Source organism: Protomyctophum parallelum, assembly GCF_964188405.1.
Source record: "Protomyctophum parallelum genome assembly, chromosome: 1".
Lineage (NCBI taxonomy): Eukaryota > Metazoa > Chordata > Actinopteri > Myctophiformes > Myctophidae > Protomyctophum > Protomyctophum parallelum.
Window position 1 is genome coordinate 81,911,418 of NC_139697.1, and position 25,803 is coordinate 81,937,220.

The window sequence follows — 25,803 nt, forward strand, 5'->3', positions numbered from 1 at the left end:
TTTGATTGCTGATGGTGTTCTGCCCCTCATCAAACAAAAATGTTTGGTCAAACCATGGGCGCGTTCGGAAATGCGCCCTGAACGCACTGGTGTGCTCTCTTGTCGTTCGTTTATTCAGTGCACTCAGTGCGTTGTCGTTCGAAAATCCACCACACCGGGTGTGCCGAGTGCACGCACTGAGCGACCCTACCCTGAAGCTGGGGTTGTCCGGTGTGATTCGTGTGAATGCGTCACAGCTGTGGTCGTTCGGAAATAAGGCACACTGAACGCACTCTGTGACGTCACCGCCCACCACACTCAACAAACTGACCACATTCCCGGTGCGCGTTTCCGAACGCGCCCCATGTGACTCCCATTGGAAAAGCATTGTGGTGGCCCAAAAAACCGACCAAACATTTGCTTGATTGGTGTTTGGTACGTGTGAATGAGGCCTGAGACAAATGCGAGTGCGAACTTAATTAATTAATCAATCAATTAATTAATTAATATCCAAAACAATACAAAAATGACCACATTTCTATCTTTAAGGCCAATTACCTTATTATAAAAAAGTATTAATAGTATATGAAAGCGTGTAAAGGAGCAACTTGGACACTCAAGCATGAAGGAAGCATGAGTTAAGTCCGTTGCTCTCCCCAGGTTGGCGGAGGGTGTGTAGAGCCCAGGATCACATTAGATGATTGACACAGGGGTGAAAAATGGGTTACAAAATCGTGGGATAAAAAATATATTAAAAAAATAAATAGTATATGAAAGCCTTTTCAAATGTTTATAGGTTACTATTGGAAATTCCAATAGTAACCTATAAACATCTGAAAAGGCTTTCATATAATTATTTCGCAGCACGTGCTGCGAAATTACTAATTACCTCATGCCAGGCAAATATCTAGGTCATATCAATTAGCAGAGCTGAGCAGCTTCTCACTCTGCATGCAGCACAATAGTGTTGGATCTCCAGAGTCCAGACAAACAAACCTTGGATTAATTATTCAAACGACCAGCACGACGTAAGTAATAGAGTTCTTCACAGTTCACACCCAGGCAGCGGGTGTTTTAGTGGATGTGTGATTTCTTCATCGAGTCGCTTTCCCATCAAGTAGCCTCACACTAACTTTGTAAACAATCAAAATCAACCGTATCATTTGCTTATTTTATTTGTGAAAAGCAACACTGTATTAAAACATGGCAGTAAAATATGGGTGCAAAATGGAAATGTGTAATTAAATAGTTAATATCTCAATTAAAAGGAGAGAGAGAGGAGCACGTAGCTGTTCCCATTTCAAAGAATAGAAATCACACCTGTGTGAACTGAGTGGTGCAACTCCCCTCTCCCCCTGCCACTTTCTCTCTCTCTCTCTCTCTCTCTCTCTCTCTCTCTCTGTGTAATTATTAATAATAATAATAAACTTTATTTATAAAGCACTTTTTAAATTTAAAACAATGTGCAAAAAAACAAAACAAGTGCATTCCAATACAGGATAAAATGCAGTGCAGTAGAATAAAACAACAACAATAAACACATTTTAACACAAGTAAACAGGTGAACACAAAATAAAACAATCAATAATTCAAGTAAAAGCCATCGAACAAGTGGGTTTTTAGCTGTGATTTAAAATAACTCAGTAGGGTGATGTGTATTAGGGCCTCTGGTAGGGCATTCCACAGCATAGGTGCACGGGCCGAGAAAGCCCGGTCACCCATGGTGACAAGCTGGGTAGCCGGAAACCTCCAGGAGAGCCTTGCCGATCTAAGGCTACGTGTTGGCCTATGGGGCTCCAGCATGTCTTTTATATAGATGGGGGCCAAGCCATGTAGTGCCTTAAAAGTGGTAATTTAACATTTTAAATCAATCCTAAAATGAACAGGCAGCCAGTGGAGGGAGGCGAGGACAGGGGTAATGTGGTCACGCCTTCTGGAGTTGGTCAGTAATCTGGCTGCTGAGTTCTGGACCATTTGAAGACGGGAGATTTTTTTTTATTGAGTCCGGAATATAATGAGTCCAACACTATGTCGCTCTCTCTGTTTCTGGCACAACAGCGCCACTTTTGCCCCTACTCACATAGGTGAGGACATACTCTAGTCTAAGGGACAGACGGAGATTGCTGTCGAGCGAGGCCTGCGAGGGCTCGCAAGGTGCGAGCCCTCACAAGGCGCGAGGCCAGTGAGGCCTCGCAAGGTGCGAGGCTCGCAAGGTGCAAGGTGCAAGGCTTGCAAGGTGCGAGGCTCGCAAGGTGCAAGGTGCGAGGCTCGCAAGGTGCAAGGTGAGAGGATCGCAAGGTGCAAGGTGAGAGGCTTGCAAGGTGCGAGACTCGCTAGGTGTGAGGCCTGCGAGGCGTGAGGCGGCCCCAATGGCGTGCACAGACATTTAGAGGGGCAGGTGCTCAAGTGAAAAAAAAGGGCACCTTGTACAGCGTATGGAACCGGCCGGTTGCCATAATAGTGTGAGATTTATAGATTTTGGGGCCTAAATAATAAATTAGAAGCTTTTTAACAAGAATTGATCAATGTCACCATGGTCCACATACTGTACAGTGTACAGTGTACCAAAAAAATAATAATCAAAAGGGCACATATTTGTGTGCTCTAGCACCCCCTAGTTTCTATCTGTGCACGCCACTGGCGCGGCCTGCGAGGCACGCTAATTACCCGCTATCCGCTAATTACCTCAAAATCAACCGTGGCATTTCTTAATTTGCTTATTTTTGTAAAAATCAACACTGTATTAAGACATGGCAGTAAAATATGGCTGCAAAATGGAAATGTGTGATTAAATAGTAAATATCTCAATTAAAAGAAGAGAGAGGATCACGTAAAGCTGTTCCCAATTCAAAGAATTAAAAGAATGCTGTCACACGAGGCCTGCAAGGCTCGCAAGGCACGAGGCTCGTGAGTGATGTGATGTGCACATCACATCACTCACGTCACGACACTCACGTCACATTGTTTCAAACAATGTGGGTCAATCAAGCAAGTGATAGCTCTACTTGCATGTGGTTTATACTACTCATTTTTAACATGTTTCTTCATAAACAATTTCCCCCACAAGCATCTCAGAATTGAAATACAAGTAAATGTCACAACCAACACAACTGTCAGTAAAGTAGCGAACACATCAATAGAGTGGTAAGCAAACCAGGACAGTTTGTTGGAATGCGTCTGCAGATGAGGGGCTCCTTTATGTCTTATAACATACTCTATCCAGAATACTGCCCGGTCCAGTGCTTTCATGGGCTGGTCTCTGTGCAGCCTTGAGAGCTTCTGCATGGTTTCCCTGTATGTGGGGTCATGCAGAACTGCTTTCAATGAATCCCCCAAAACGTCTCTGTCCAGCGTGCCAATGTCCACCATCGTAGCTGCTCCCTTTGCTCTCATTCTAGAGAGGTTATCACGTTGATCAAAAGCCAAGGGAACACCAACTATTGGAACTCCATGGTAAATTGCCTCTTGAACCCCGTTGGTTCCTCCATGTGCAACAAAGACTCTGGTTTTGGGATGTGCTAACAGGTCGTTCTGTGGCAACCAGTTGACCAATAGGGTGTTGTTGCCTAAAGTGGCTGGTCTTTGTCCAGTGTGCCTCCAGATAACCTTCTGAGGCAGCTGGGCAAAAGCCGCAGCAATCTCTTCGGTTATGTCCACCGGTAGTTCTCCCACTAAGGTGCCTAAGGACATCATGATAACTCCATGCTCGCCGGAGCTCTGCACAAATTCCTCCAGGTCCTTTGGGAGAGGGTTGGCAGGCTTGCATTGAAATCCACCAATGTAGACCACATTTGGCATAGTAGGACGGGGAAATTCAAAGATAAAATCGTTTCTCATGAGATAGATGTCAGCATCCTGGAAAAATGCATCATAATTTACATCAGGGCCAAAATAATGTTTGACTAGTGGTTTGTAATGAACTTCTGAGATTTGTGTCATTATGTACGTTCCAAAAACATAAGCGAAAACATTTATGACCCTCTGTGGAAAACTCATCTTATCGGTCAACTCTGTGCTAGAGAATGGAATATATGACAGAGGTGACGGGGCAATGGTAAAATGAGCTTCACCTTGAACTGTCCACCTGACATTGTGAACAAGGGGAAGTTGGAGTCGGCGAGCAAGCATTGTCCCCACACCAACACCAGGGTCAGTCAGAACTAAGTCATAGTTGGCATCATGGAAAGACTGCATTAATTCCTCGTCTTCAAATATTTGAACAATTATTTCAGCCATGCTCTTGTGTAAGAGTGAGAACTGTTTGTGAAGATACCGGTGATTCTGAATATGAGACCAAAAAGACATTTCTTGCCTTTGTGCGTGCAGCTGTCGGATAATTAGGCCTCCAAAGAACTCCTCAATATCCTCATATCCTCCAGTGTGAGTAACAGTGACAGAGGTGTAGGAAGGGGACATTTCTTTGATGTGCCAACTATTGGATGCCCGAACCACAGTGATATCATGGCCTTTTAAGTGCAACTCTTCAATCAGTACTTTCATGTTCAACCAATGACTCCCATGCAAAGGGAACACCAGGATTTTGCCCCCAGATACACATGCCAGCAGGAACAACAGCAGTGCAAAGATGATGTTCGATGGATGACACATCTTCATATTCGGTCCTCCTAGAGCCCTTAAAATATACAAACAATAGTTAACAAATTGTTACCATTATTGATTTATGTATAGTTCATTACAATAATATTAAAAGTTTTGTTTATTCATTTACAAAGCCTACATTGGTCGTCATATAGTGAAACAGAAAGTTTAACCCATTACCCATGTACAGTATATAAACTAGCGATGTGAATCAACCAGGTGAATGAAATCAAGATTAATATGTATTCATGCGGGCATTTCGGGCATGTGTTCATGATTTGAGGCATTTTGTTCAAAATGTACGAATCCTGCAAACTTTGGAAGCCAATCAATCCCATATGGAATATGGAAAATCGGACAGATCTGTGTTGATCACAGAGACAGTGTGTTCCGAATTATGTGATATATGGATAACATTTGTATGAGTAATATATATTAAAAAAAAAACGTGTTTAGCAAAAACTGGACTCATGGTGGTGCTATAACAGGCCTATCTGGACATTTTGGGGCAGAGGTTCGGATGCAGGGAGTATGTGTGCACAGTTTTGCAGCGACTGGGCCAACGGTGCTAGAGATTAGCTAGACACAATGCACATGGATGGACACACGTACTAACGGACGGATGGACATGGTGCAAATCATATGGTGCCTTCATACGAGCAGACGCAAAGACCCAAAGATCACAAGTGTGGAGCAGCTACATGCATCATTGCGTTTTTGCATCGTCATGTCGCTGGCTTCCATTGACAATGAATGGTAGACTTGCGTCTGCCCGTGTGAACCAGGGGGGCAGTCAGCCAGATATTTCGTGAAGCCTCATTTGAAATCGGTAGTTCATAAAATGGCCTGTTGTGGCGCTGGACCGGACCCAAAAAGCCCCATAGCTCCATAGAGGCCCATGTATTTTGGCCCAACTTCACCTAGACTGTATTACCTTAATAAACATGGTCATGAATACTTTCTTCTTCCAGTCACTAGTTTAAAGTCTCATTTCTAATGTCATAATATTCTTTTTGGAAAATTATGGTCCCATTAATTAAAAAAATGACCATAAAGAAATAAAACCATCGCGTATGTTCTGAGGGGCGTGGCTACCATTACAGTCTATGATCGGGATTCCCCTCCCACTCGAGTCAAAATAAAAACCAACGGAGAAGAAGGGGGGAAGTCCCGCCTCGTTGTCTGGGCAGCCAATGACCAGCTGGTATACAAAACGGAGCCAGCCAATGGCCAGCTGGTACCAAAGATGGCGACTTACATCAGGAATTAGCATATTATTACAGGCTTCATTTTACGTTCATGTTAGACCCGGGGAACGCTTTGTCCATATTTTTTACAGTCTATGGTGTGAACGCAACAATACTCTCTTCCCATGCCTTCGGCCTGGTGGAGACAATAAAAACCTAAACTAGTGTCAAATAAAATGATGAGGCATTCATTTAGCCAGGTGATGTTAATCAATAATTCATTTTCATTCAAAATAATTACCTATGCTATGGCAAAAACATGAATAGAAATATGAAATAATATAAAACATAATTCAGAACCACACCTATTTTAACACAGTCCGCTTCCTTGTGTAATTTGAATTTCATTAACATTTTCAGGAGATTAGGAAGCCTACATTTTTAGAGACTTCAGAGAAAGACAAATGAGAAAATCAATGATTCCATTGGCGCCAAAGCTAATATGGTGGTCATCTTGGATTTAGAAAAATGGTGAGCTTTGAATACTTGTTTTGCAATATCTTCATTAGTACGTATGATTCCAGTGGCTAACAATTACAAAATTGTGGGACAGGAAATCCAATGGCGCAAATTACAAATTAGTACCTCTGATCAATTACACAGATTTAGTTCGCCATTTTATAATAGAAATAAATTGGCAACATTTGAATACTCGTTTTTTCAATAGCTCAACTTCTAGATTATTACATAGGATCCCAGTGGCTAAATCTACATTTTTGGGGTCACGGAATCATGCTAATTCACCATATTCACACAGCGTATGCCGTATGATATGAGAGCAAAAAATGGTTGCTGTGTGATAGTTAATTAGAAATGAGTAAGCCTGCAGCTGATCAATGAAGCAACAGATAGGTTACCACAGTGCAACTACATCTTCAATTATGAATTCAATTATTAGATCATGTGGGGTCGTGATTCCAGTGTGGCTAAATCTACAGTAAGTGTTTGGGGTCATGAAATTGAATGGTGCTAAAATCAAGGTGCTTTTTAGAAATCAGTACAACTGATCAATGCCACATGTTTAGGTCGCAATATTGAATTTTTAATGTGCATAACTGAATGAAGAGTTCCTGAGTAGGCTGGTGCCCAACCGGCCTAGAATTGTATTAATTGGGGTTTTCACTTCATGTCCTATATACAGTTTTGGTTCAAAACAAACAAAATTATTCCAATCAGTATAGTCAGATAATGAATATTATCAGCTGCTGTAACTAGAACAACCTATTTGGGAGCAATGCAAGTAAAAAACAATGCACGGTAGGACTGCATGTTGCCCCACCCAGTTATGCAATACCCATTGTCAGAGTACCATCTGTCTGCATGTGTCCCTTACACCCTTCCATGCCCATATATGGAGATATCTGTCTGTCTGTCTGTCTGTCTGTCTGTCTGCCTGCCTGCCTGCCTGCCTGCCTGCCTGCCTGCCTCTCCCTTTAATGCACATAATGGAGATCCCTGATATCATCAATATATTCCCACATGCTCATGACAAATCGATCGGATCGGTGGTTCTGGACAACTGGATGTCCATATATGCCTATATTGGTTGGAGACAACCGCCTAGCCGAACAACTCGACCCAAGCCACCACAGCCCCTTGGGTCCTTGCAGATGCGTGCGTGCCGAGATTGAAGTCGGTCGGTCGGTCCCATATGGGCATATCGGTCAGATAGCAGCCAATTAGGCTAATCAGTAGTCAGCTAATGAATGACTAATAAGTCACAACTGAAAACAGCCTGTGAGATAGAAGAGCAGAAAGAGGCATCCAGGAAAAGCTGACCAAAAACAAATGGAGTAATTTTCAATGTTTTATATCATGTTTAACTTTATTCAAAAGGCTCTAAAATATAGGATGTTTAATTTGTCCATACGCAGTAATTCCAAAAGCGATGGGTCAATCTAAGCAAAATAATGTTAGCTCCAAACTTCTACTTCAAATTCAAATGAAAAGGAAAAAAGGAAGCATTTTCAATGGCAATCTAGTTGTTCGGTCACATATGTGTTATATTGTATACATACTCATACTACTGATGTTTAACATGTTTCTACGCAAACAATTTCCCCCACAAGCATCTCAGAATTGAAATACAAGTAAATGTCACAACCAACACAACTGTCAGCAAAGTAGCGAATACATCAATAGAGTGGTAAGCAAACCAGGACAGTTTGTTGGAATGCGTCTGCAGATGAGGGGCTCCTTTATTTCTTATAACATACTCTATCCAGAATACTGCCCGGTCCAGTGCTTTCATGGGCTGGTCTCTGTGCAGCCTTGAGAGCTTCTGCATGGTTTCCCTGTATGTGGGGTCATGCAGAACTGGTTTCAATGCATCCGCAAAAACGTCTCTGTCCAGCGTGCCAGTGTCCACCATCGTAGCTGCTCCCTTTGCTCTCATTCTAGAGAGATTATCACGTTGATCAAAAGCCAAGGGAAGTCCAACTATTGGAACTCCATGGTAAATTGCCTCTTGAACCCCGTTGGTTCCTCCATGTGCAACAAAGACTCTGGTTTTGGGATGTGCTAACAGGTCGTTCTGTGGCAACCAGTTGACCAATAGGGTGTTGTTGCCTAAGGTGGTTGGCCTTTGTCCAGTGTGCCTCCAGATAACCTTCTGAGGCAGCTGGGCAAAAGCTGCAGCAATCTCTTCGGTTATGTCCACCGGTAGTTCTCCCACTAAGGTGCCTAAGGACATCATAACAACTCCATGCTCGCCGGAGCTCTGCACAAATTCCTCCAGGTCCTTTGGGAGAGGGTTGGCAGGCCTGCATTGAAATCCACCCATGTAGACCACATTTGGCATAGTAGGACGGGGAAATTCAAAGATAAAATCGTTTCTCATGAGATAGATGTCAGCATCCTGGAAAAATGCATCATAATTTACATCAGGGCCAAAATAATGTTCAATTACTCGTTTGTAATGAACTTCTGTGATTTGTGACATTATGTACATTCCAACAACATACGCAACAAAATTCTTGACCCTTTGTCCAAAACTCATCTTGTCGGTCAACTCTGTGGCAGTGAATGGAATATATGACAGAGGTGACGGGGCAATGACAAAATGAGCTTCACCTTGAACTGTCCACCTGACATTGTAAACAAGGGGAACTTTGAGTCGGCGAGCAAGTATTGTCCCCACACCAACACCAGGGTCAGTCAAAACTAAGTCATAGTCGGCATCATGGAAAGACTGCATTAATTTCTCGTCTTCAAGTATTTGAGCAGCCATTTCAGCCATGCTCTTGTGTAAGAGTGAGAATTGTGTGTGACTCTCCCGTTCCATACGCATTTGAGACCAAAAGCTCATGCCGTGCCTTTGTGCGTGCAGCTGTTGCATAATTAGATTTCCAAAGAACTCTTCATCAAATCCTCCAGTGTGAGTAACAGTGACAGAGGTGTAGAAAGGGGACATTTCTTTGGTGTACCAACTATTGGATGCTCGAACCACAGTGATATCATGGCCTTTTAAGTGCAACTCTTCAATGAGTACTTTCATGTTCACCCAATGACTTCCATCCAAAGGGACCACCAGGATTTTCCCCCCAGATACACATGCCAGTGGGACCAACAGCAGTGCAAAGATGGCATTTGATGGATGACGCATCTTCAAATTCATTCCTCCTACAGTCCTAAAAATATACAAACAAAAATTAACAATTGATTTACATGTAGTTAATTACAATAACATTATAAATGTGACAAAACAATACAACCGGGTGCTCAAAGGAGATACAGGTAGTTCAAAATAGTTTAAATGTCATAAGTGCTCCTGGATAAAATGGGTTAAACCGTGAAAAAACATTTCTAATGTTGAAATAAGAAAGAAAAGAAAACAGATGATCCATGCACTCAGCGGCAAAAGGAGGAAAACAGTTTTCATTAAAACAAGGCAAATACCAGCATGTTTTGACCACAGCAGGTCTCCAACAGGGTAACCTGATGAAGAGCTGTTGTGGTCAAAACATGCTGGCATTTGCCTTGTTTTAATGAAAACTGTTTTCCTCCTTTTGCCACTGAGTGCATGGATCATCTGTTTTCTTTTCTTTCTTATTTCAACATTAGAAATGTTTTTGTTAGCCTATACATTTGTTGTCATGCGTTTCACCCATTAGCAATCCATGTACAGTAAATACAAACCTAATCCAAAAACATTTAGTAATAAAGCTTTAATTTAACCAGGTTAAGGTTAACACGTGGTTTGTAAAACTGAAATGAGACAGCTGTTGAGAAAGAATATACAGAATATATCTGTTTTCCTTAAGAAATTCCTGGTTTGTGCATATTGTTTTGCGATGTGATCTGTTGATTATACTGAACTAATACTGAACTATGTAGAATAGTCCATATAGATAGATAGAATATTGTCCTAGCAGTTGGTATATGAGAGTAATCTCATATACTTTTTTGTTTGTATTACCTTTTCACCTAGTCAATAACAGCCCATAGGAATAGTGATGAGTTGGATCTGCTGTGTCTGCATCCACTAAGCCGGTGGTACATGTCCCGCTGACCGGCACCAGTCCACAGTGGTACCCTGCACTAAGGGAGTGACATATAGCAGGCTGCCAGGCCAGGCGAAGAGTCTATATTCATGGAACAACTGAACAGGTGGTTATAATTTAACTGACAAAGATACACTATGGATTGAAACCTTGCCTGGTCTTTTGCTAACTATTGACGTCTAAACCCTGCATAGCTGGGTGTGCTGGTTTATAATCCAAACTATGTTCTACTTGTAGCATAGCACCCAGGTGATAGTTAACCCTTCATTATTAGTTCACAGGAGCTCATAAGAAGCATTTTCACCTGCAGGGCATCTGACACATACTGTTGGACACAATGGAACAATAAAGTCCCCTGGACTTTAGTGTTATCCTTTTAGCCGTAATGTATTAATACTGTACCACGTGCTCTTTACATTTAGTAATAATAAAGTATGACATTTCCTAGATCTGTACAGTACCCTCAATATAAAGAAAATGTTCCTGTTAACACTCACCGAAATCCATCGAAAGACTGTTGCCAAAAGAAAGGTTTAAACAAGCACCTCGCCCTAAGCCTAAATGACGGAAAAACAAGCACTTTCAAGTTCATGTAACATAATATCTGTGTGCTGGGTCCAAAGTTCAATGGGATGGCAATGAAACACAACACTATTGTAAGGGGTCTCTCTCTCTCTCTCTCTTTCTCTCTCTCTCTCTCTCTCTCTCTCTCTCTCTCTCTCTCTCTCTCTCTCTCTCTCTCTCTCTCTCTCTCCCCCCACATGCATGTGCATGTGCATGCACGCGTGTGCGCACACACACACACACACACACACACACACACACACACACACACACACACACACACACACACAAATTATTATTATTATTATTATTATTAGAGCCTTTTTGTATGACATAATTCAGATCTGTACCACAAAATGTGTCGAGATTTCAGGACAGATCGTCTACATGTTTACAAAAAGGCTAGTATACAGGGCAAAGTTGACATTGGATGTCCCATCTTGGGCTGTATGTATTCAGTCACCACCAAATCGTCTATGAAGAATGTAATGAGATAATGAATAAGAACAATGCATTGCTGACAACTAGAAAGGTTATTTACAGTATGTAATAAACCTCTATCTCTCTTTCAAGTCATACACTTGACCTCTTACCCTGTTGTTTATAGAGCGGCGCAGTCCCTCCCCCTTTCAGAACAACGAACGGCCCAGGAAATGAAAACGCAATGCATTTCTTTGTATTGCTTCGTACGACGCTTAAAAGGTCTAAATAATAAATGAAATAAAAACTGCTTATGGGGAAATGCATTGCGTTTTCATTTCCTGGGCCGTTTGTTGTTCTGAAAGGGGGAGGGACTGCGCCGCTCTATTGACCAGTGTCCATGGCCCTTACTCAACCTGTAAGTCACTAGAGATAAGAGTTAAATCCCAAATTGTAAGTCAGGTGGAAATTATGGCAATTACTGCATTACTTATTGCCTTTCATTTTTTATATATGGCAAATTGAGGCCGTCTACTCTTGGAATGCTTTTTTCAGCATGCTACTATTGAGAATCTGTTTTTGCTGGATGAAGGATTTGATTTGATTTTTTTCCCTTTTTGCATGGAAGCAGCATGGAATTGGCATGGATTATTATGAATACCATATTTTTATGTATCTATTCTCTCTCTTGCATGCTAATTTTTCTAATTTTTCTAAATGGCCTTCTCCTTTGCCTCGGTTTTAGTTCTTTTTGCTTTTGTTTGTCTTTTTCTGCATGGACAGCAGGTAGTGCTTTTTTTGGACTTTTTTTGCACCTTATTTATCACAGACAATGCATGGATCACATTTTTCTGGACTACATAGTGAGACGTGGTGGACTCAAGGTAACAACACACCATGATACACAACAATAGACCTGCAGGTGACACCATGCAGTCACCTAACTCAGAGGATAATGGACTATGATCACATTGAACTTAACGTAGTGGATTACAGTGATCACAGCGTAATTGACGTGGAGCTAAATATTGACCCGGACATTAATTTCTTTAACAACATTGATCACACGTGCAAATATTACACTATGGAACAATATAATCACAACATCAAACCCGATGGAAAGCTATCAATTATTCACATAAACAGTAGAAGCCTATATGCAAACTTTAAATGCATTAAGGATTTTTTACAATCATTCTCACAACCCTTCAATATCATAGCAGTATCTGAAACTTGGATCAATGATGAAAGGGGAATAGACTTTGAGATGGATGGCTACGAACTTACTTATATTAATAGAAGGGGTAAGATTGGAGGAGGGGTGGCAATATATGATTTATCATTCCAAACCGGTTCATTCCCAGACCAAATGAAAATAGCAAAAGTCATTCCACTGTACAAAAATGGAAGCAAACACCACTTCACAAACTACAGACCTGTCTCATTGTTGCCACAATTTTCCAAGATACTGGAGAAACTTTTTAATAGCAGATTAGATTCATTTTTAGAAAAATGTAATGTACTCTCAGAGAGTCAATATGGTTTTAGAACAAACAGATCAACATCTCAGGCTTTAACAGAATCCATAGAAAGAATAACAGACGCAATTGACAATCATCAATATGCAGTCGGAATATTCATTGACCTTAAGAAGGCTTTTGACACTATCCATCACATTATTATTAAACAAATTAGAGAAAATTGGTATTAGAGGACGGGCAATTGAATGGATTAAAAGCTACTTGGACAGACGGCAACAGTTTGTGAAGTTGGGTTTGCATAGTTCAAATTGCTTGGACATTGCTTGTGGCGTCCCCCAGGGGTCAGTATTGGGGCCCAAACTCTTTATTTTATATATCAATGATATTTGCAAAGTATCATGCACTTCCCATTGCAGTCAGAACTGCAGCATCACTCCCAATCTTCCGCCGTAGTCTGAAAACCCACCTTTTCAGACTCCATCATGGCCCATAGCACTTACCCTACCCCCTTAGATAGCATTTCTGTAGACTTAGATAGCATCTGATACAGTCTTATAGCATGTTATGTAGACAGCACTATAATTGCATTGTATATAGTCATAGCACGCCATAGTACATATGTATAGCATAGTAGTATATATATATATATATATATATATATATATATATATATATATATATATATATAGTTTATATGTATAGTCTCATAATATAGATATTCCACTGTTACTTTCTTAGTTTACGCATGTTTTATGATAAATGCTTTTTTGTGATGTATTCCCATGCTTTTTGTTCTTGCTTAATGTAAGTCGCTCTGGATTAAGAGCGTCTGCTAAATGCCTAAATTGTAAATTGTAAATTGTATCACAGCTGCTATCATTGGTACTTTTTGCAGACGACACAAATGTTTTCTGCTCCGGGGATAATTTGGCCAAATTACAGGGTAATCAATGGTGAATTACGGAAATTAAAATTATGGTTTGATCAGAATAAACTATCTTTAAATGTGAGCAAGACTAAGTACATGCTATTTGGTAAATGCAGGACTAACACTCAGGTACATATCCAAATAGATGGGGTTGCTATTGAACGGGTGCACGAAAACAAATTTCTAGGTGTGACAATTGACGATGGGCTTAGCTGGAAAACACACATCACAAACGTAAAATATAAAGTAGCTAGAAGTATAGCAGTCATAAATAAAGCAAAACAGGTTCTAGATCTTAAGTCACTTCACACCCTCTACTGTTCCTTAGTCTTGCCATATTTCCATTACTGTGCTGAGGTATGGGGTAACAACTACAAAACATCAATTCATTCACTTGTCATTTTGCAAAAGAGAGCAATAAGGACTATTCACAAGGTTGGTTATCTGGAACACACAAATCCACTTTTTATACAATCAAAATTGCTCAAATTCACAGACATTGTAGCGTACCAGACAACAATAACAATGTACAAAGCCAAGAACCATAAATTACAGCAAATATTCAAAATCTGTTTCATGATCGGGAGGGAGGTTATAATCTGAGGGGAGAACTCAACTTTAAAACTTTAAATCGTAATACCACATTGAAAAGTTTCTGCATTTCCATTTCTGGTGTAACACTTTGGAACAGCTTGAGCAAGGAACAAAAGCAATGTCCAAGCATCAATCAATTTAAAGTAATGTACAAAAACATGATATTTTCAAGATACAGGGAGGAAGAAAATTGATTTCACGAGTACTCAAAATATATTATATTTATGTATATTATATATTATATTATATTTGTGTAGAATGTTTTGTTATATGGGTATTAAATTGTCTATATATTAAAATAGACAATCTTTGGATTACGTATAATATGGATGTATGTGTAACTGAAAAGTAATTTCAGTTAAAGAGGGGAGGGAGTTTATACGTTTTTACTTCTTCTCACTCCTTTTCGGATATGCTTAGATTTATTTATTTTATTATTTTCCTTTTATTTCTTCTTGCTATTTTTTCTGTTAACTTTTTTATTTAAATTATTTTTCATTGTGAATTGCAAGGAATTGTTCTGTTTATTGGCATATTCGAAATGAACATGACAAACAAACAAACAAACAAACTTGTATTGACTTAACATTTTTGATTGATGATTGCTGTAATGTTTACCAGATCTGAACTGGAACAACTCTACAACCACTGAAGCAATGCAAACCACCCATGGCATCACTTTTGCTTTTCAAGATTTATGAGGGGCGCTAACCCCTCCTATATTAAGCTATAGTGTTGATTTTTGATCAAACAGTAAATGCCATTGACAATGAATGGACAATTTACGTCATATGTGTATGAGCAAATCGGCTTTGACAATGAATGGAGAATGTACGATTATGTAGACAAGCAAATTGGCTATTTTGTCCTAACACAAAGATTAAATTCCCATTGACAATGAATGAAGACGTATGATGATAAGAGCGCCCCACTTTTAAATAGTTGAACTACTAGACTTATTGATGATAAGAGCGCCCCTCACTTCACACAGGTGTGATTTTTTTAAATAGTTGTACTACTAGACTTATTTTCAAATAGCCGATAACTGCTTTTAATGCATTAAGTCGTTTTGCTGGGGACCCCCTGGAAGTTTCTATAACCTTCTCAAGGACCCCTGTGGGTCCCCGGGCCATTTTGAGAACCAGTGCAGGATACATTATTTGCAATTTGAGTATCTTGAGTAATTAAATATAACATCCCACATAAAACTATTTCTTCTCACAGATTATAGAAACTGTATACCTCCAAACTCTAGAGAGGGGAGGGCTGCACTAGAAGCCATTTCTCATGCATTGTTATTATAATAGCGGTAGTTACAGTCAAAACAACGTCTGCTCTGGTAAAACAAGACTATCTTGAAGCACTGCCTGCTACAGGAAGTCTACAGGAAGTCACTGACCCTTATCTCTCCAAGATAAAGACCAGAGCGGGAGTAGGCATGGCTTATATTACCATAGTTTACTGGGAAGGTGCTTACAAATAGGCTCCCACAGAAACACCCATCCTTTGCAATATAATTGATTAATGCACACAAATGTGGCCAAAAAAAATCTACAATTGCAAGAAATTGCAGATACACAAGCTCACAACGCATAACGTGAAATATGGACATACTGTATGAAGTTAAGTTTCTGCCTGACAGCAACAAAATAAAATGGCCAGGAGCCTCAACCAATCCATTTACACACAGTCATGGAAACATGTAAACAGAGTAAGTGTTGGCAAATGCTTAAAAGAGCTGTCCTTTGGAAAGGATTAGTTAGAAAAAACAAAACGTTAGAACACACTTTGTGTGTGTGTGTGTGTGTGTGTGTGTGTGTGTGTGTGTGTGTGTGTGTGTGTGTGTGTGTGTGTGTGTGTGTGTGTGTGTGTGTGTGTGTGTGTGTGTGTGTGTGTGTGTGTGTGTGTGTGTGTGTGCGCGTGCGTGCGTGCGTACGTGCGTGCGTGCGTCTGTCTCACCTGATTTCCCTCCAGATGTTCGACACGTTCATCAGTAGCAGCAGCAGCTATACGTGCTACTGCAGTTCTGGGACACAGCTGCAGACATGACAACAACAACCCTCTCCAGTTACAGAATATCTAGCATCCTACGTACTGACGTACAGCGCTACGGATGTACTTAATACACAACACACTCCCTCCATTGGTCCTTCCAGGGGCGTAGCTCTCGTAGAAAGAGCTAGGGGTCATCCGGTATTCAGAAGGTCACGGTTCAACCCCTGCATGGCCCCCTGGCCTATACGTGCAGTTAAACCCCGGTGGTGTAAAGTACAACTAATTCATTTTACTCATTGCACTTAAGTATAGGCTACTGTACTTAAGTGGAATTTCAAGGTATTGTATATCCAATTTTCAGTACTTTTTTTTCTGCTCCACTACATCTCAGAGGCAAACGTTGCACTTTTTAATTATCATTATTATCTTTTTTACTTCACTACACTTATTTGAAAACCCACTTTGTAGATCTACAAGCTCACAGCTTGTAGATCTGCTATTTTCAAAAGATTTTTATACATTGTATTATACATTTGAAAACGAAAACGTGTGTGAAATTACGTTCTGCATAATGAGTATACTTTTCTTGTACATTTTTATACCAAAACTTTTGTACATTTACTCAAGTATAGCCTACATTTTGAAATCCGGGCATTTTCTTCTAACAGAATATTTTTTGCATTGCAGTATTGATTTGATACTAACATCAGAGTACTTTTTCCACTACTAACTTCTCATGTAGAAGCACTTTCACATGGAATAAAGCAACAAATAAAACCCACCTTGACACTAAAACAAGTGTGGACAAGGACGGATGCATGCACATGAGACTTCTAGTCTGGTGAGACGTAGGAGGACCCTATAGGCAGGAAGCAAATCACAGTCCTAGACAGAGACCTCCCAAGAGGAAAATAGAAAGAGGGTCCAACTTTGCTTTACTTCCCATATCTGCGTGAGGTGGGCGGAGTCTATTCATTTCCAATGGGAGAGTGAATGTGAACACAGCTTATGACCCATTCCTTAACTCTATGGTCACTGAACTAAATACTGGACTCAATCATCACAAGGCATACAATATATTCATACTAAAATGGCTTCTTTTAGCGAGACAAATCAGGAGAAAATCTACTTTGTTATATCCCAGCAACAAACTCACAAGACTTGAGAGGAGTCCGGAAGAGTCTCTCTGTCCATTTGCAATTTGACGGACGACACATAGGGGGCGCTCTGGCCCCATATTATTTAAGATGAGAATATGTATTAGAATGTGAAATGAATGGACATATTAAAAGCGAAATAAAATGTGTGTTCCAATGCTTAATAATAATATAATTTTCCATAACTGTCTTAGACTCTTGGTTGATGGGGGCTGATTTGGGAAATGGGAATCATGACATTTGCCATAGAATGCTCTCAATGCTCATCCACATGACGTTGTCAGTGTTGTTGTCAGCCTGGGAGGTGGTGGGGAGGTCGGGGGAGAAGCAAACCACGCCTACTTTATTTAGGAGACCATTAGGCTGTGTGTACCATTTTGCCTGTAGTGGCTCCAATGAAGTTTGACCGTCTTTATAAATAAATAATCTTTGAGACCTCTCAGTGCCTGCAATGATCCCCAAGGACACACAAGGCAGGTGGAGCCTCCTGTTGGCTCTGGCATTAGAGAAAGGACAATAGCTGGAAGCCTGGATGAGAGGGGCAGTGATTTAACCAATCACTGCTGACCCGCCAGGAGAGTTAAGGGTCGAAACACTTTAGGAAGTTTAGAGACCACATGATGACCTCTCTTCCAGGCCAATAGATGGATTATAATCGCATCTTTGATGTATTTACAAACTAAACGGTATTATCCTACTATAAATGTGCCACGTCTCTCTGTCTGCGTGCGTGTGTGCGTGTATGTGTGTGTGTGTGTGTGTGTGTGTGTGTGTAATGCACGTAACTCGAGAACCGTTTGACCCACCGACTTCACATTTGACACACGCGTTCCACACCCACACAGGGAGTGCAGTGCCTGGTATAGAGTCGGTCGGACCCACAGTTCTCCAGAATCACCACAAAAGGCTCTGGTCAGGCTCAGACAGTGGCCCTAAGGAGGCCAACTCCTTTCACCTGGGCCAGGCTCTGCCAGTGGGCCTAATGGGGCCAACTCCTTTCACCTGTGCAATTTCCAGCCTCTGCCTCAGCCAATTGAGGCTCAACAAGAAAAGAAGCGCAAGAAAAGATCAGATTATAAAGTGATAATGGGGGTGTAGGTCCCTCTTTTAAAACATATACTTAATCATCCCCACCTGTGTAGGGGGGACTCGGGGGAGGTCCTTGCTTGACAATCCGCTGCTAATAAATACATCTTTTATGCCCAAAAGATTTTGGGCATAAAAGGGACAGGGATTGACGGATACAGAGATCTCCATACTACATATATCGTTATATAATCAGTCGGATAGGCGGTGCAACGTAGGTGTGAGGGACGCGTAGTGACCTCTAGTACTTCCCAAACTAATAGTGAATGCTGAGAACAGATCTGGAGACTGATTTAGTGCAATGCAAAGCTTTATATTTCACAATGTCTGAGGTATAGATTACAAAATGAGTCTGAGATTGTGTAATAAATGTCCATTTATTTGATGCTTGCCACAGAATGTAGCCTGTACAGATAAACCAATGACTCTGATTTCCCAAAAGTGTGTGTTACTGTGTTGTAAAGTCACAAATGTTATCATTTAGACATTTACTTATCCAATCGATTGTAACTGACTGGTGTCTATGTCAGTATATAACATTTTGAAACATCTTAGACATGGTTCCTTATGAAAGCCATTTCCGCCTGCTGTTTAAAGTGTCTACGACATGGCCTGAAAATATCCTACTGTATTGTACATCACTGAAACAGGGATGTTCACCTCTCGACTCGCACTGAGCACTCACTACTATGTAGGCTTAGTAGGCTAGCAGTTTGCATGGGACCTTTGCGGTCATAATGGCTTTTATGAAAAAACTATGGTATACTGTATCTTGGTTACAATGAAGTATAATAGTTGTGATACCATCAGCGGATTGCCCCCTTTTTTAATGTCATTATCCTTTAAGGTCCATTAAATACGTTATTTGTATTCAAAAGCCAAAGTACGGATGTGTTTAAGCTGAAATGTAGTAGTCTTACCTAGCCAAACAAAATGTATGAAAAAGTTTAATTTATAGCTTCTATTTCATCAATCTTGAGAACTATTATTGGTTTCAACTCCAATTGCCAGCAGATGGGATTTCACCACCTGAACATCACGATTAGAGCAGTTGCAAGGGTGTTCCAGTTATTATATATATGATACACCAGGCGGTGCATTAACTGTTTTATCTGTTTAGCAACATTTAATGTATTCACGCATCACTAGCAGAAGTGTACAAATTCTGATAAACAATACACTGGATTAGCAATAGAAATTATGTAAGATTGCATCACACTTAAAAAAAAATCATGGTTCATCCATAAAAAAGAACAAAGTATTTACAGCTCATTAGTATAAAGAGTTGAAACCTACCCTACAGTTGTAGATAGATATACAGAACAATGCATTTGGGGTGTCAGTCTCTGCAGTCATCATTACCGGAACTGCTTTGAAAACTGATTTACATTTAACGGTAGTTAATTACTGTACCACACGACACTGCTTAAAGTCATTCCAGTTGCCATGTTAAACGTACAGTTAGTAGTACACTGTGGGAAACTGATTTAAGGGCAATAGGTGAATTTAAGACTGGACATGAATGTATTATTTTCAAATAGCCGATAACTGCTTTTAATGCATTAAGTCGTTTTGCTGGGGACCCCCTGGAAGTTTCTATAACCTTCTCAAGGACCCCTGTGGGTCCCCGGGCCATTTTGAGAACCAGTGCAGGATACATTATTTGCAATTTGAGTATCTTGAGTAATTAAATATAACATCCCACATAAAACTATTTCTTCTCACAGATTATAGAAACTGTATACCTCCAAACTCTAGAGAGGGGAGGGCTGCACTAGAAGCCATTTCTCATGCATTGTTATTATAATAGCGGTAGTTACAGTCAAAACAACGTCTGCTCTGGTAAAACAAGACTATCTTGAAGCACTGCCTGCTACAGGAAGTCTACAGGAAGTCACTGACCCTTATCTCTCCAAGATAAAGACCAGAGCGGGAGTAGGCATGGCTTATATTACCATAGTTTACTGGGAAGGTGCTTACAAATAGGCTCCCACAGAAACACCCATCCTTTGCAATATAATTGATTAATGCACACAAATGTGGCCAAAAAAAATCTACAATTGCAAGAAATTGCAGATACACAAGCTCACAACGCATAACGTGAAATATGGACATACTGTATGAAGTTAAGTTTCTGCCTGACAGCAACAAAATAAAATGGCCAGGAGCCTCAACCAATCCATTTACACACAGTCATGGAAACATGTAAACAGAGTAAGTGTTGGCAAATGCTTAAAAGAGCTGTCCTTTGGAAAGGATTAGTTAGAAAAAACAAAACGTTAGAACACACTTTGTGTGTGTGTGTGTGTGTGTGTGTGTGTGTGTGTGTGTGTGTGTGTGTGTGTGTGTGTGTGTGTGTGTGTGTGTGTGTGTGTGTGTGTGTGTGTGTGTGTGTGTGTGTGTGTGTGTGTGTGTGTGTGCGCGTGCGTGCGTGCGTACGTGCGTGCGTGCGTCTGTCTCACCTGATTTCCCTCCAGATGTTCGACACGTTCATCAGTAGCAGCAGCAGCTATACGTGCTACTGCAGTTCTGGGACACAGCTGCAGACATGACAACAACAACCCTCTCCAGTTACAGAATATCTAGCATCCTACGTACTGACGTACAGCGCTACGGATGTACTTAATACACAACACACTCCCTCCATTGGTCCTTCCAGGGGCGTAGCTCTCGTAGAAAGAGCTAGGGGTCATCCGGTATTCAGAAGGTCACGGTTCAACCCCTGCATGGCCCCCTGGCCTATACGTGCAGTTAAACCCCGGTGGTGTAAAGTACAACTAATTCATTTTACTCATTGCACTTAAGTATAGGCTACTGTACTTAAGTGGAATTTCAAGGTATTGTATATCCAATTTTCAGTACTTTTTTTTCTGCTCCACTACATCTCAGAGGCAAACGTTGCACTTTTTAATTATCATTATTATCTTTTTTACTTCACTACACTTATTTGAAAACCCACTTTGTAGATCTACAAGCTCACAGCTTGTAGATCTGCTATTTTCAAAAGATTTTTATACATTGTATTATACATTTGAAAACGAAAACGTGTGTGAAATTACGTTCTGCATAATGAGTATACTTTTCTTGTACATTTTTATACCAAAACTTTTGTACATTTACTCAAGTATAGCCTACATTTTGAAATCCGGGCATTTTCTTCTAACAGAATATTTTTTGCATTGCAGTATTGATTTGATACTAACATCAGAGTACTTTTTCCACTACTAACTTCTCATGTAGAAGCACTTTCACATGGAATAAAGCAACAAATAAAACCCACCTTGACACTAAAACAAGTGTGGACAAGGACGGATGCATGCACATGAGACTTCTAGTCTGGTGAGACGTAGGAGGACCCTATAGGCAGGAAGCAAATCACAGTCCTAGACAGAGACCTCCCAAGAGGAAAATAGAAAGAGGGTCCAACTTTGCTTTACTTCCCATATCTGCGTGAGGTGGGCGGAGTCTATTCATTTCCAATGGGAGAGTGAATGTGAACACAGCTTATGACCCATTCCTTAACTCTATGGTCACTGAACTAAATACTGGACTCAATCATCACAAGGCATACAATATATTCATACTAAAATGGCTTCTTTTAGCGAGACAAATCAGGAGAAAATCTACTTTGTTATATCCCAGCAACAAACTCACAAGACTTGAGAGGAGTCCGGAAGAGTCTCTCTGTCCATTTGCAATTTGACGGACGACACATAGGGGGCGCTCTGGCCCCATATTATTTAAGATGAGAATATGTATTAGAATGTGAAATGAATGGACATATTAAAAGCGAAATAAAATGTGTGTTCCAATGCTTAATAATAATATAATTTTCCATAACTGTCTTAGACTCTTGGTTGATGGGGGCTGATTTGGGAAATGGGAATCATGACATTTGCCATAGAATGCTCTCAATGCTCATCCACATGACGTTGTCAGTGTTGTTGTCAGCCTGGGAGGTGGTGGGGAGGTCGGGGGAGAAGCAAACCACGCCTACTTTATTTAGGAGACCATTAGGCTGTGTGTACCATTTTGCCTGTAGTGGCTCCAATGAAGTTTGACCGTCTTTATAAATAAATAATCTTTGAGACCTCTCAGTGCCTGCAATGATCCCCAAGGACACACAAGGCAGGTGGAGCCTCCTGTTGGCTCTGGCATTAGAGAAAGGACAATAGCTGGAAGCCTGGATGAGAGGGGCAGTGATTTAACCAATCACTGCTGACCCGCCAGGAGAGTTAAGGGTCGAAACACTTTAGGAAGTTTAGAGACCACATGATGACCTCTCTTCCAGGCCAATAGATGGATTATAATCGCATCTTTGATGTATTTACAAACTAAACGGTATTATCCTACTATAAATGTGCCACGTCTCTCTGTCTGCGTGCGTGTGTGCGTGTATGTGTGTGTGTGTGTGTGTGTGTGTGTAATGCACGTAACTCGAGAACCGTTTGACCCACCGACTTCACATTTGACACACGCGTTCCACACCCACACAGGGAGTGCAGTGCCTGGTATAGAGTCGGTCGGACCCACAGTTCTCCAGAATCACCACAAAAGGCTCTGGTCAGGCTCAGACAGTGGCCCTAAGGAGGCCAACTCCTTTCACCTGGGCCAGGCTCTGCCAGTGGGCCTAATGGGGCCAACTCCTTTCACCTGTGCAATTTCCAGCCTCTGCCTCAGCCAATTGAGGCTCAACAAGAAAAGAAGCGCAAGAAAAGATCAGATTATAAAGTGATAATGGGGGTGTAGGTCCCTCTTTTAAAACATATACTTAATCATCCCCACCTGTGTAGGGGGGACTCGGGGGAGGTCCTTGCTTGACAATCCGCTGCTAATAAATACATCTTTTATGCCCAAAAGATTTTGGGCATAAAAGGGACAGGGATTGACGGATACAGAGATCTCCATACTACATATATCGTTATATAATCAGTCGGATAGGCGGTGCAACGTAGGTGTGAGGGACGCGTAGTGACCTCTAGTACTTCCCAAACTAATAGTGAATGCTGAGAACAGATCTGGAGACTGATTTAGTGCAATGCAAAGCTTTATATTTCACAATGTCTGAGGTATAGATTACAAAATGAGTCTGAGATTGTGTAATAAATGTCCATTTATTTGATGCTTGCCACAGAATGTAGCCTGTACAGATAAACCAATGACTCTGATTTCCCAAAAGTGTGTGTTACTGTGTTGTAAAGTCACAAATGTTATCATTTAGACATTTACTTATCCAATCGATTGTAACTGACTGGTGTCTATGTCAGTATATAACATTTTGAAACATCTTAGACATGGTTCCTTATGAAAGCCATTTCCGCCTGCTGTTTAAAGTGTCTACGACATGGCCTGAAAATATCCTACTGTATTGTACATCACTGAAACAGGGATGTTCACCTCTCGACTCGCACTGAGCACTCACTACTATGTAGGCTTAGTAGGCTAGCAGTTTGCATGGGACCTTTGCGGTCATAATGGCTTTTATGAAAAAACTATGGTATACTGTATCTTGGTTACAATGAAGTATAATAGTTGTGATACCATCAGCGGATTGCCCCCTTTTTTAATGTCATTATCCTTTAAGGTCCATTAAATACGTTATTTGTATTCAAAAGCCAAAGTACGGATGTGTTTAAGCTGAAATGTAGTAGTCTTACCTAGCCAAACAAAATGTATGAAAAAGTTTAATTTATAGCTTCTATTTCATCAATCTTGAGAACTATTATTGGTTTCAACTCCAATTGCCAGCAGATGGGATTTCACCACCTGAACATCACGATTAGAGCAGTTGCAAGGGTGTTCCAGTTATTATATATATGATACACCAGGCGGTGCATTAACTGTTTTATCTGTTTAGCAACATTTAATGTATTCACGCATCACTAGCAGAAGTGTACAAATTCTGATAAACAATACACTGGATTAGCAATAGAAATTATGTAAGATTGCATCACACTTAAAAAAAAATCATGGTTCATCCATAAAAAAGAACAAAGTATTTACAGCTCATTAGTATAAAGAGTTGAAACCTACCCTACAGTTGTAGATAGATATACAGAACAATGCATTTGGGGTGTCAGTCTCTGCAGTCATCATTACCGGAACTGCTTTGAAAACTGATTTACATTTAACGGTAGTTAATTACTGTACCACACGACACTGCTTAAAGTCATTCCAGTTGCCATGTTAAACGTACAGTTAGTAGTACACTGTGGGAAACTGATTTAAGGGCAATAGGTGAATTTAAGACTGGACATGAATGTAATAAGTGAAAAACCTTGGCATTATGGTGTCACACCACATAAGTCAAGAAAGCCAGCATGTCTCAAGTTTTGTGTACATCAATATGCAGGAGGCTTAGAAATGTGTACAGTACATTTCTCTTAGTATATCAGCACGTCACGTTTTCAGACTGTTGCTGTCGATGTTTCACAGATATGTAACAAGTGCATAATGTCTGCATGGATGCAACTGTTCTAGTACATCTTGGTGGCCTGGTGTTGAAGGAAGAGGACAGTGTTACGAACCCTGCTGGATTGATTCACACCACTGCCATCTTATAGGCTGCACTCACACATAAAACACCTGTCTGGTGTCTTGTCCGTGTTTGATGGCAGCTCCAATTCATGGAGTCACAAACCCGGAGGCCCCATACACACATACAGAACGCCCAGGAAGGAGATTCATCAAAAGACAGAACATTACTCGTTTCATAACAGAGCGCACCAGTCTACAGCCTGGGAGCGTCGATTGGGCAACATTAAATGTAATTTCCAGTTGGGACAACATCCAAAGTGTTTCCCCTCCATTTGAATGGCCGCCACCATTCATTTCCAATGGGAGTCACATGGTTTGACCAAACATTTGTGTTTGATGGCTGTGTTCTGCCCATCAAACAAATGTTTGGTCAAACCATGTGACTCCAAACACAGACAAGACACAGAACATGTGTTCTGTATGTGTGTATGGGGCCTTACAAAGACAGATCAGGATCTAAGGGAGATCAATGAATATCCATCAGTTCATTTGCCGCGGGAACTGCGCTGTTTGGTCATGGTAGCCAACATCTGGCTGATGTAGGAGGTCAGGAGGTCGTCCATCTTGTAGCCCTGGGGATCATCATATAAGACAGACAGTCACTGACTCGCTCCTCGCCTTCCGTACGAGTCCGAATATTTGGCCAGATATCTCTGCGATATTTGGCCTTACCCAGATATCGTTGTGTCACGGGTCTCGACATCTCGGTTGAGT

The 25,803-nt window shown here is 40.8% G+C and overlaps 2 protein-coding genes across 9 annotated transcripts in view; both read right to left on the reverse strand.

The window, feature by feature from the left end:
• Positions 1–1,139: 1,139 nt before the first annotated feature.
• LOC310866051 (UDP-glucuronosyltransferase 2A1-like) lies at positions 1,140–21,109 on the reverse strand. 8 transcript variants are annotated; one of them, XM_083775347.1, is made up of 3 exons: positions 21,015–21,109; positions 16,274–16,351; positions 1,140–4,604 (listed from the first exon to the last, which is right to left on the reverse strand). In XM_083775347.1, exon 3 carries the CDS (start codon positions 4,591–4,593, stop codon positions 3,001–3,003), a length of 1,593 nt encoding a protein of 530 aa, XP_083631473.1. In that variant the 5' UTR covers positions 4,594–4,604; positions 16,274–16,351; positions 21,015–21,109; the 3' UTR covers positions 1,140–3,000. The 8 variants fall into 8 exon arrangements, with proteins under 8 accessions (XP_083631473.1, XP_083631469.1, XP_083631470.1 ...); XM_083775343.1 differs by having other exon boundaries at positions 1,140–4,612; XM_083775344.1 differs by lacking the exon at positions 21,015–21,109 and adding an exon at positions 17,092–17,108 and having other exon boundaries at positions 1,140–4,612.
• A 4,385-nt stretch (positions 21,110–25,494) lies between these two features.
• Positions 25,495–25,803, reverse strand: part of myo7ab (myosin VIIAb) — a gene marked incomplete at its 5' end in the record, with an annotated part of 55,442 nt that continues 55,133 nt past the window's right edge. Inside the window, one exon of the mRNA XM_083760124.1 lies at positions 25,495–25,661. Within this exon, the coding sequence (XP_083616250.1) occupies positions 25,575–25,661 (87 nt within the window). The 3' untranslated portion in view covers positions 25,495–25,574. The remainder of the gene's footprint in view (positions 25,662–25,803) is intronic.

What these genes read in the sequence shown, in the direction of transcription:
- LOC310866051 (XM_083775342.1), bottom strand. Translation starts at nt 10,919, where the DNA reads ATGAACTTGAAAGTGCTTGTTTTTCCGTCATTTAGGCTTAGGGCGAGG. An exon ending in CAGTCTTTCGATGGATTTCG is followed by an intron (nt 4,613 to 10,824) that starts GTGAGTGTTAAC and finishes GTATATTTTAAG; the next exon opens with GGCTCTAGGAGGACCGAATA.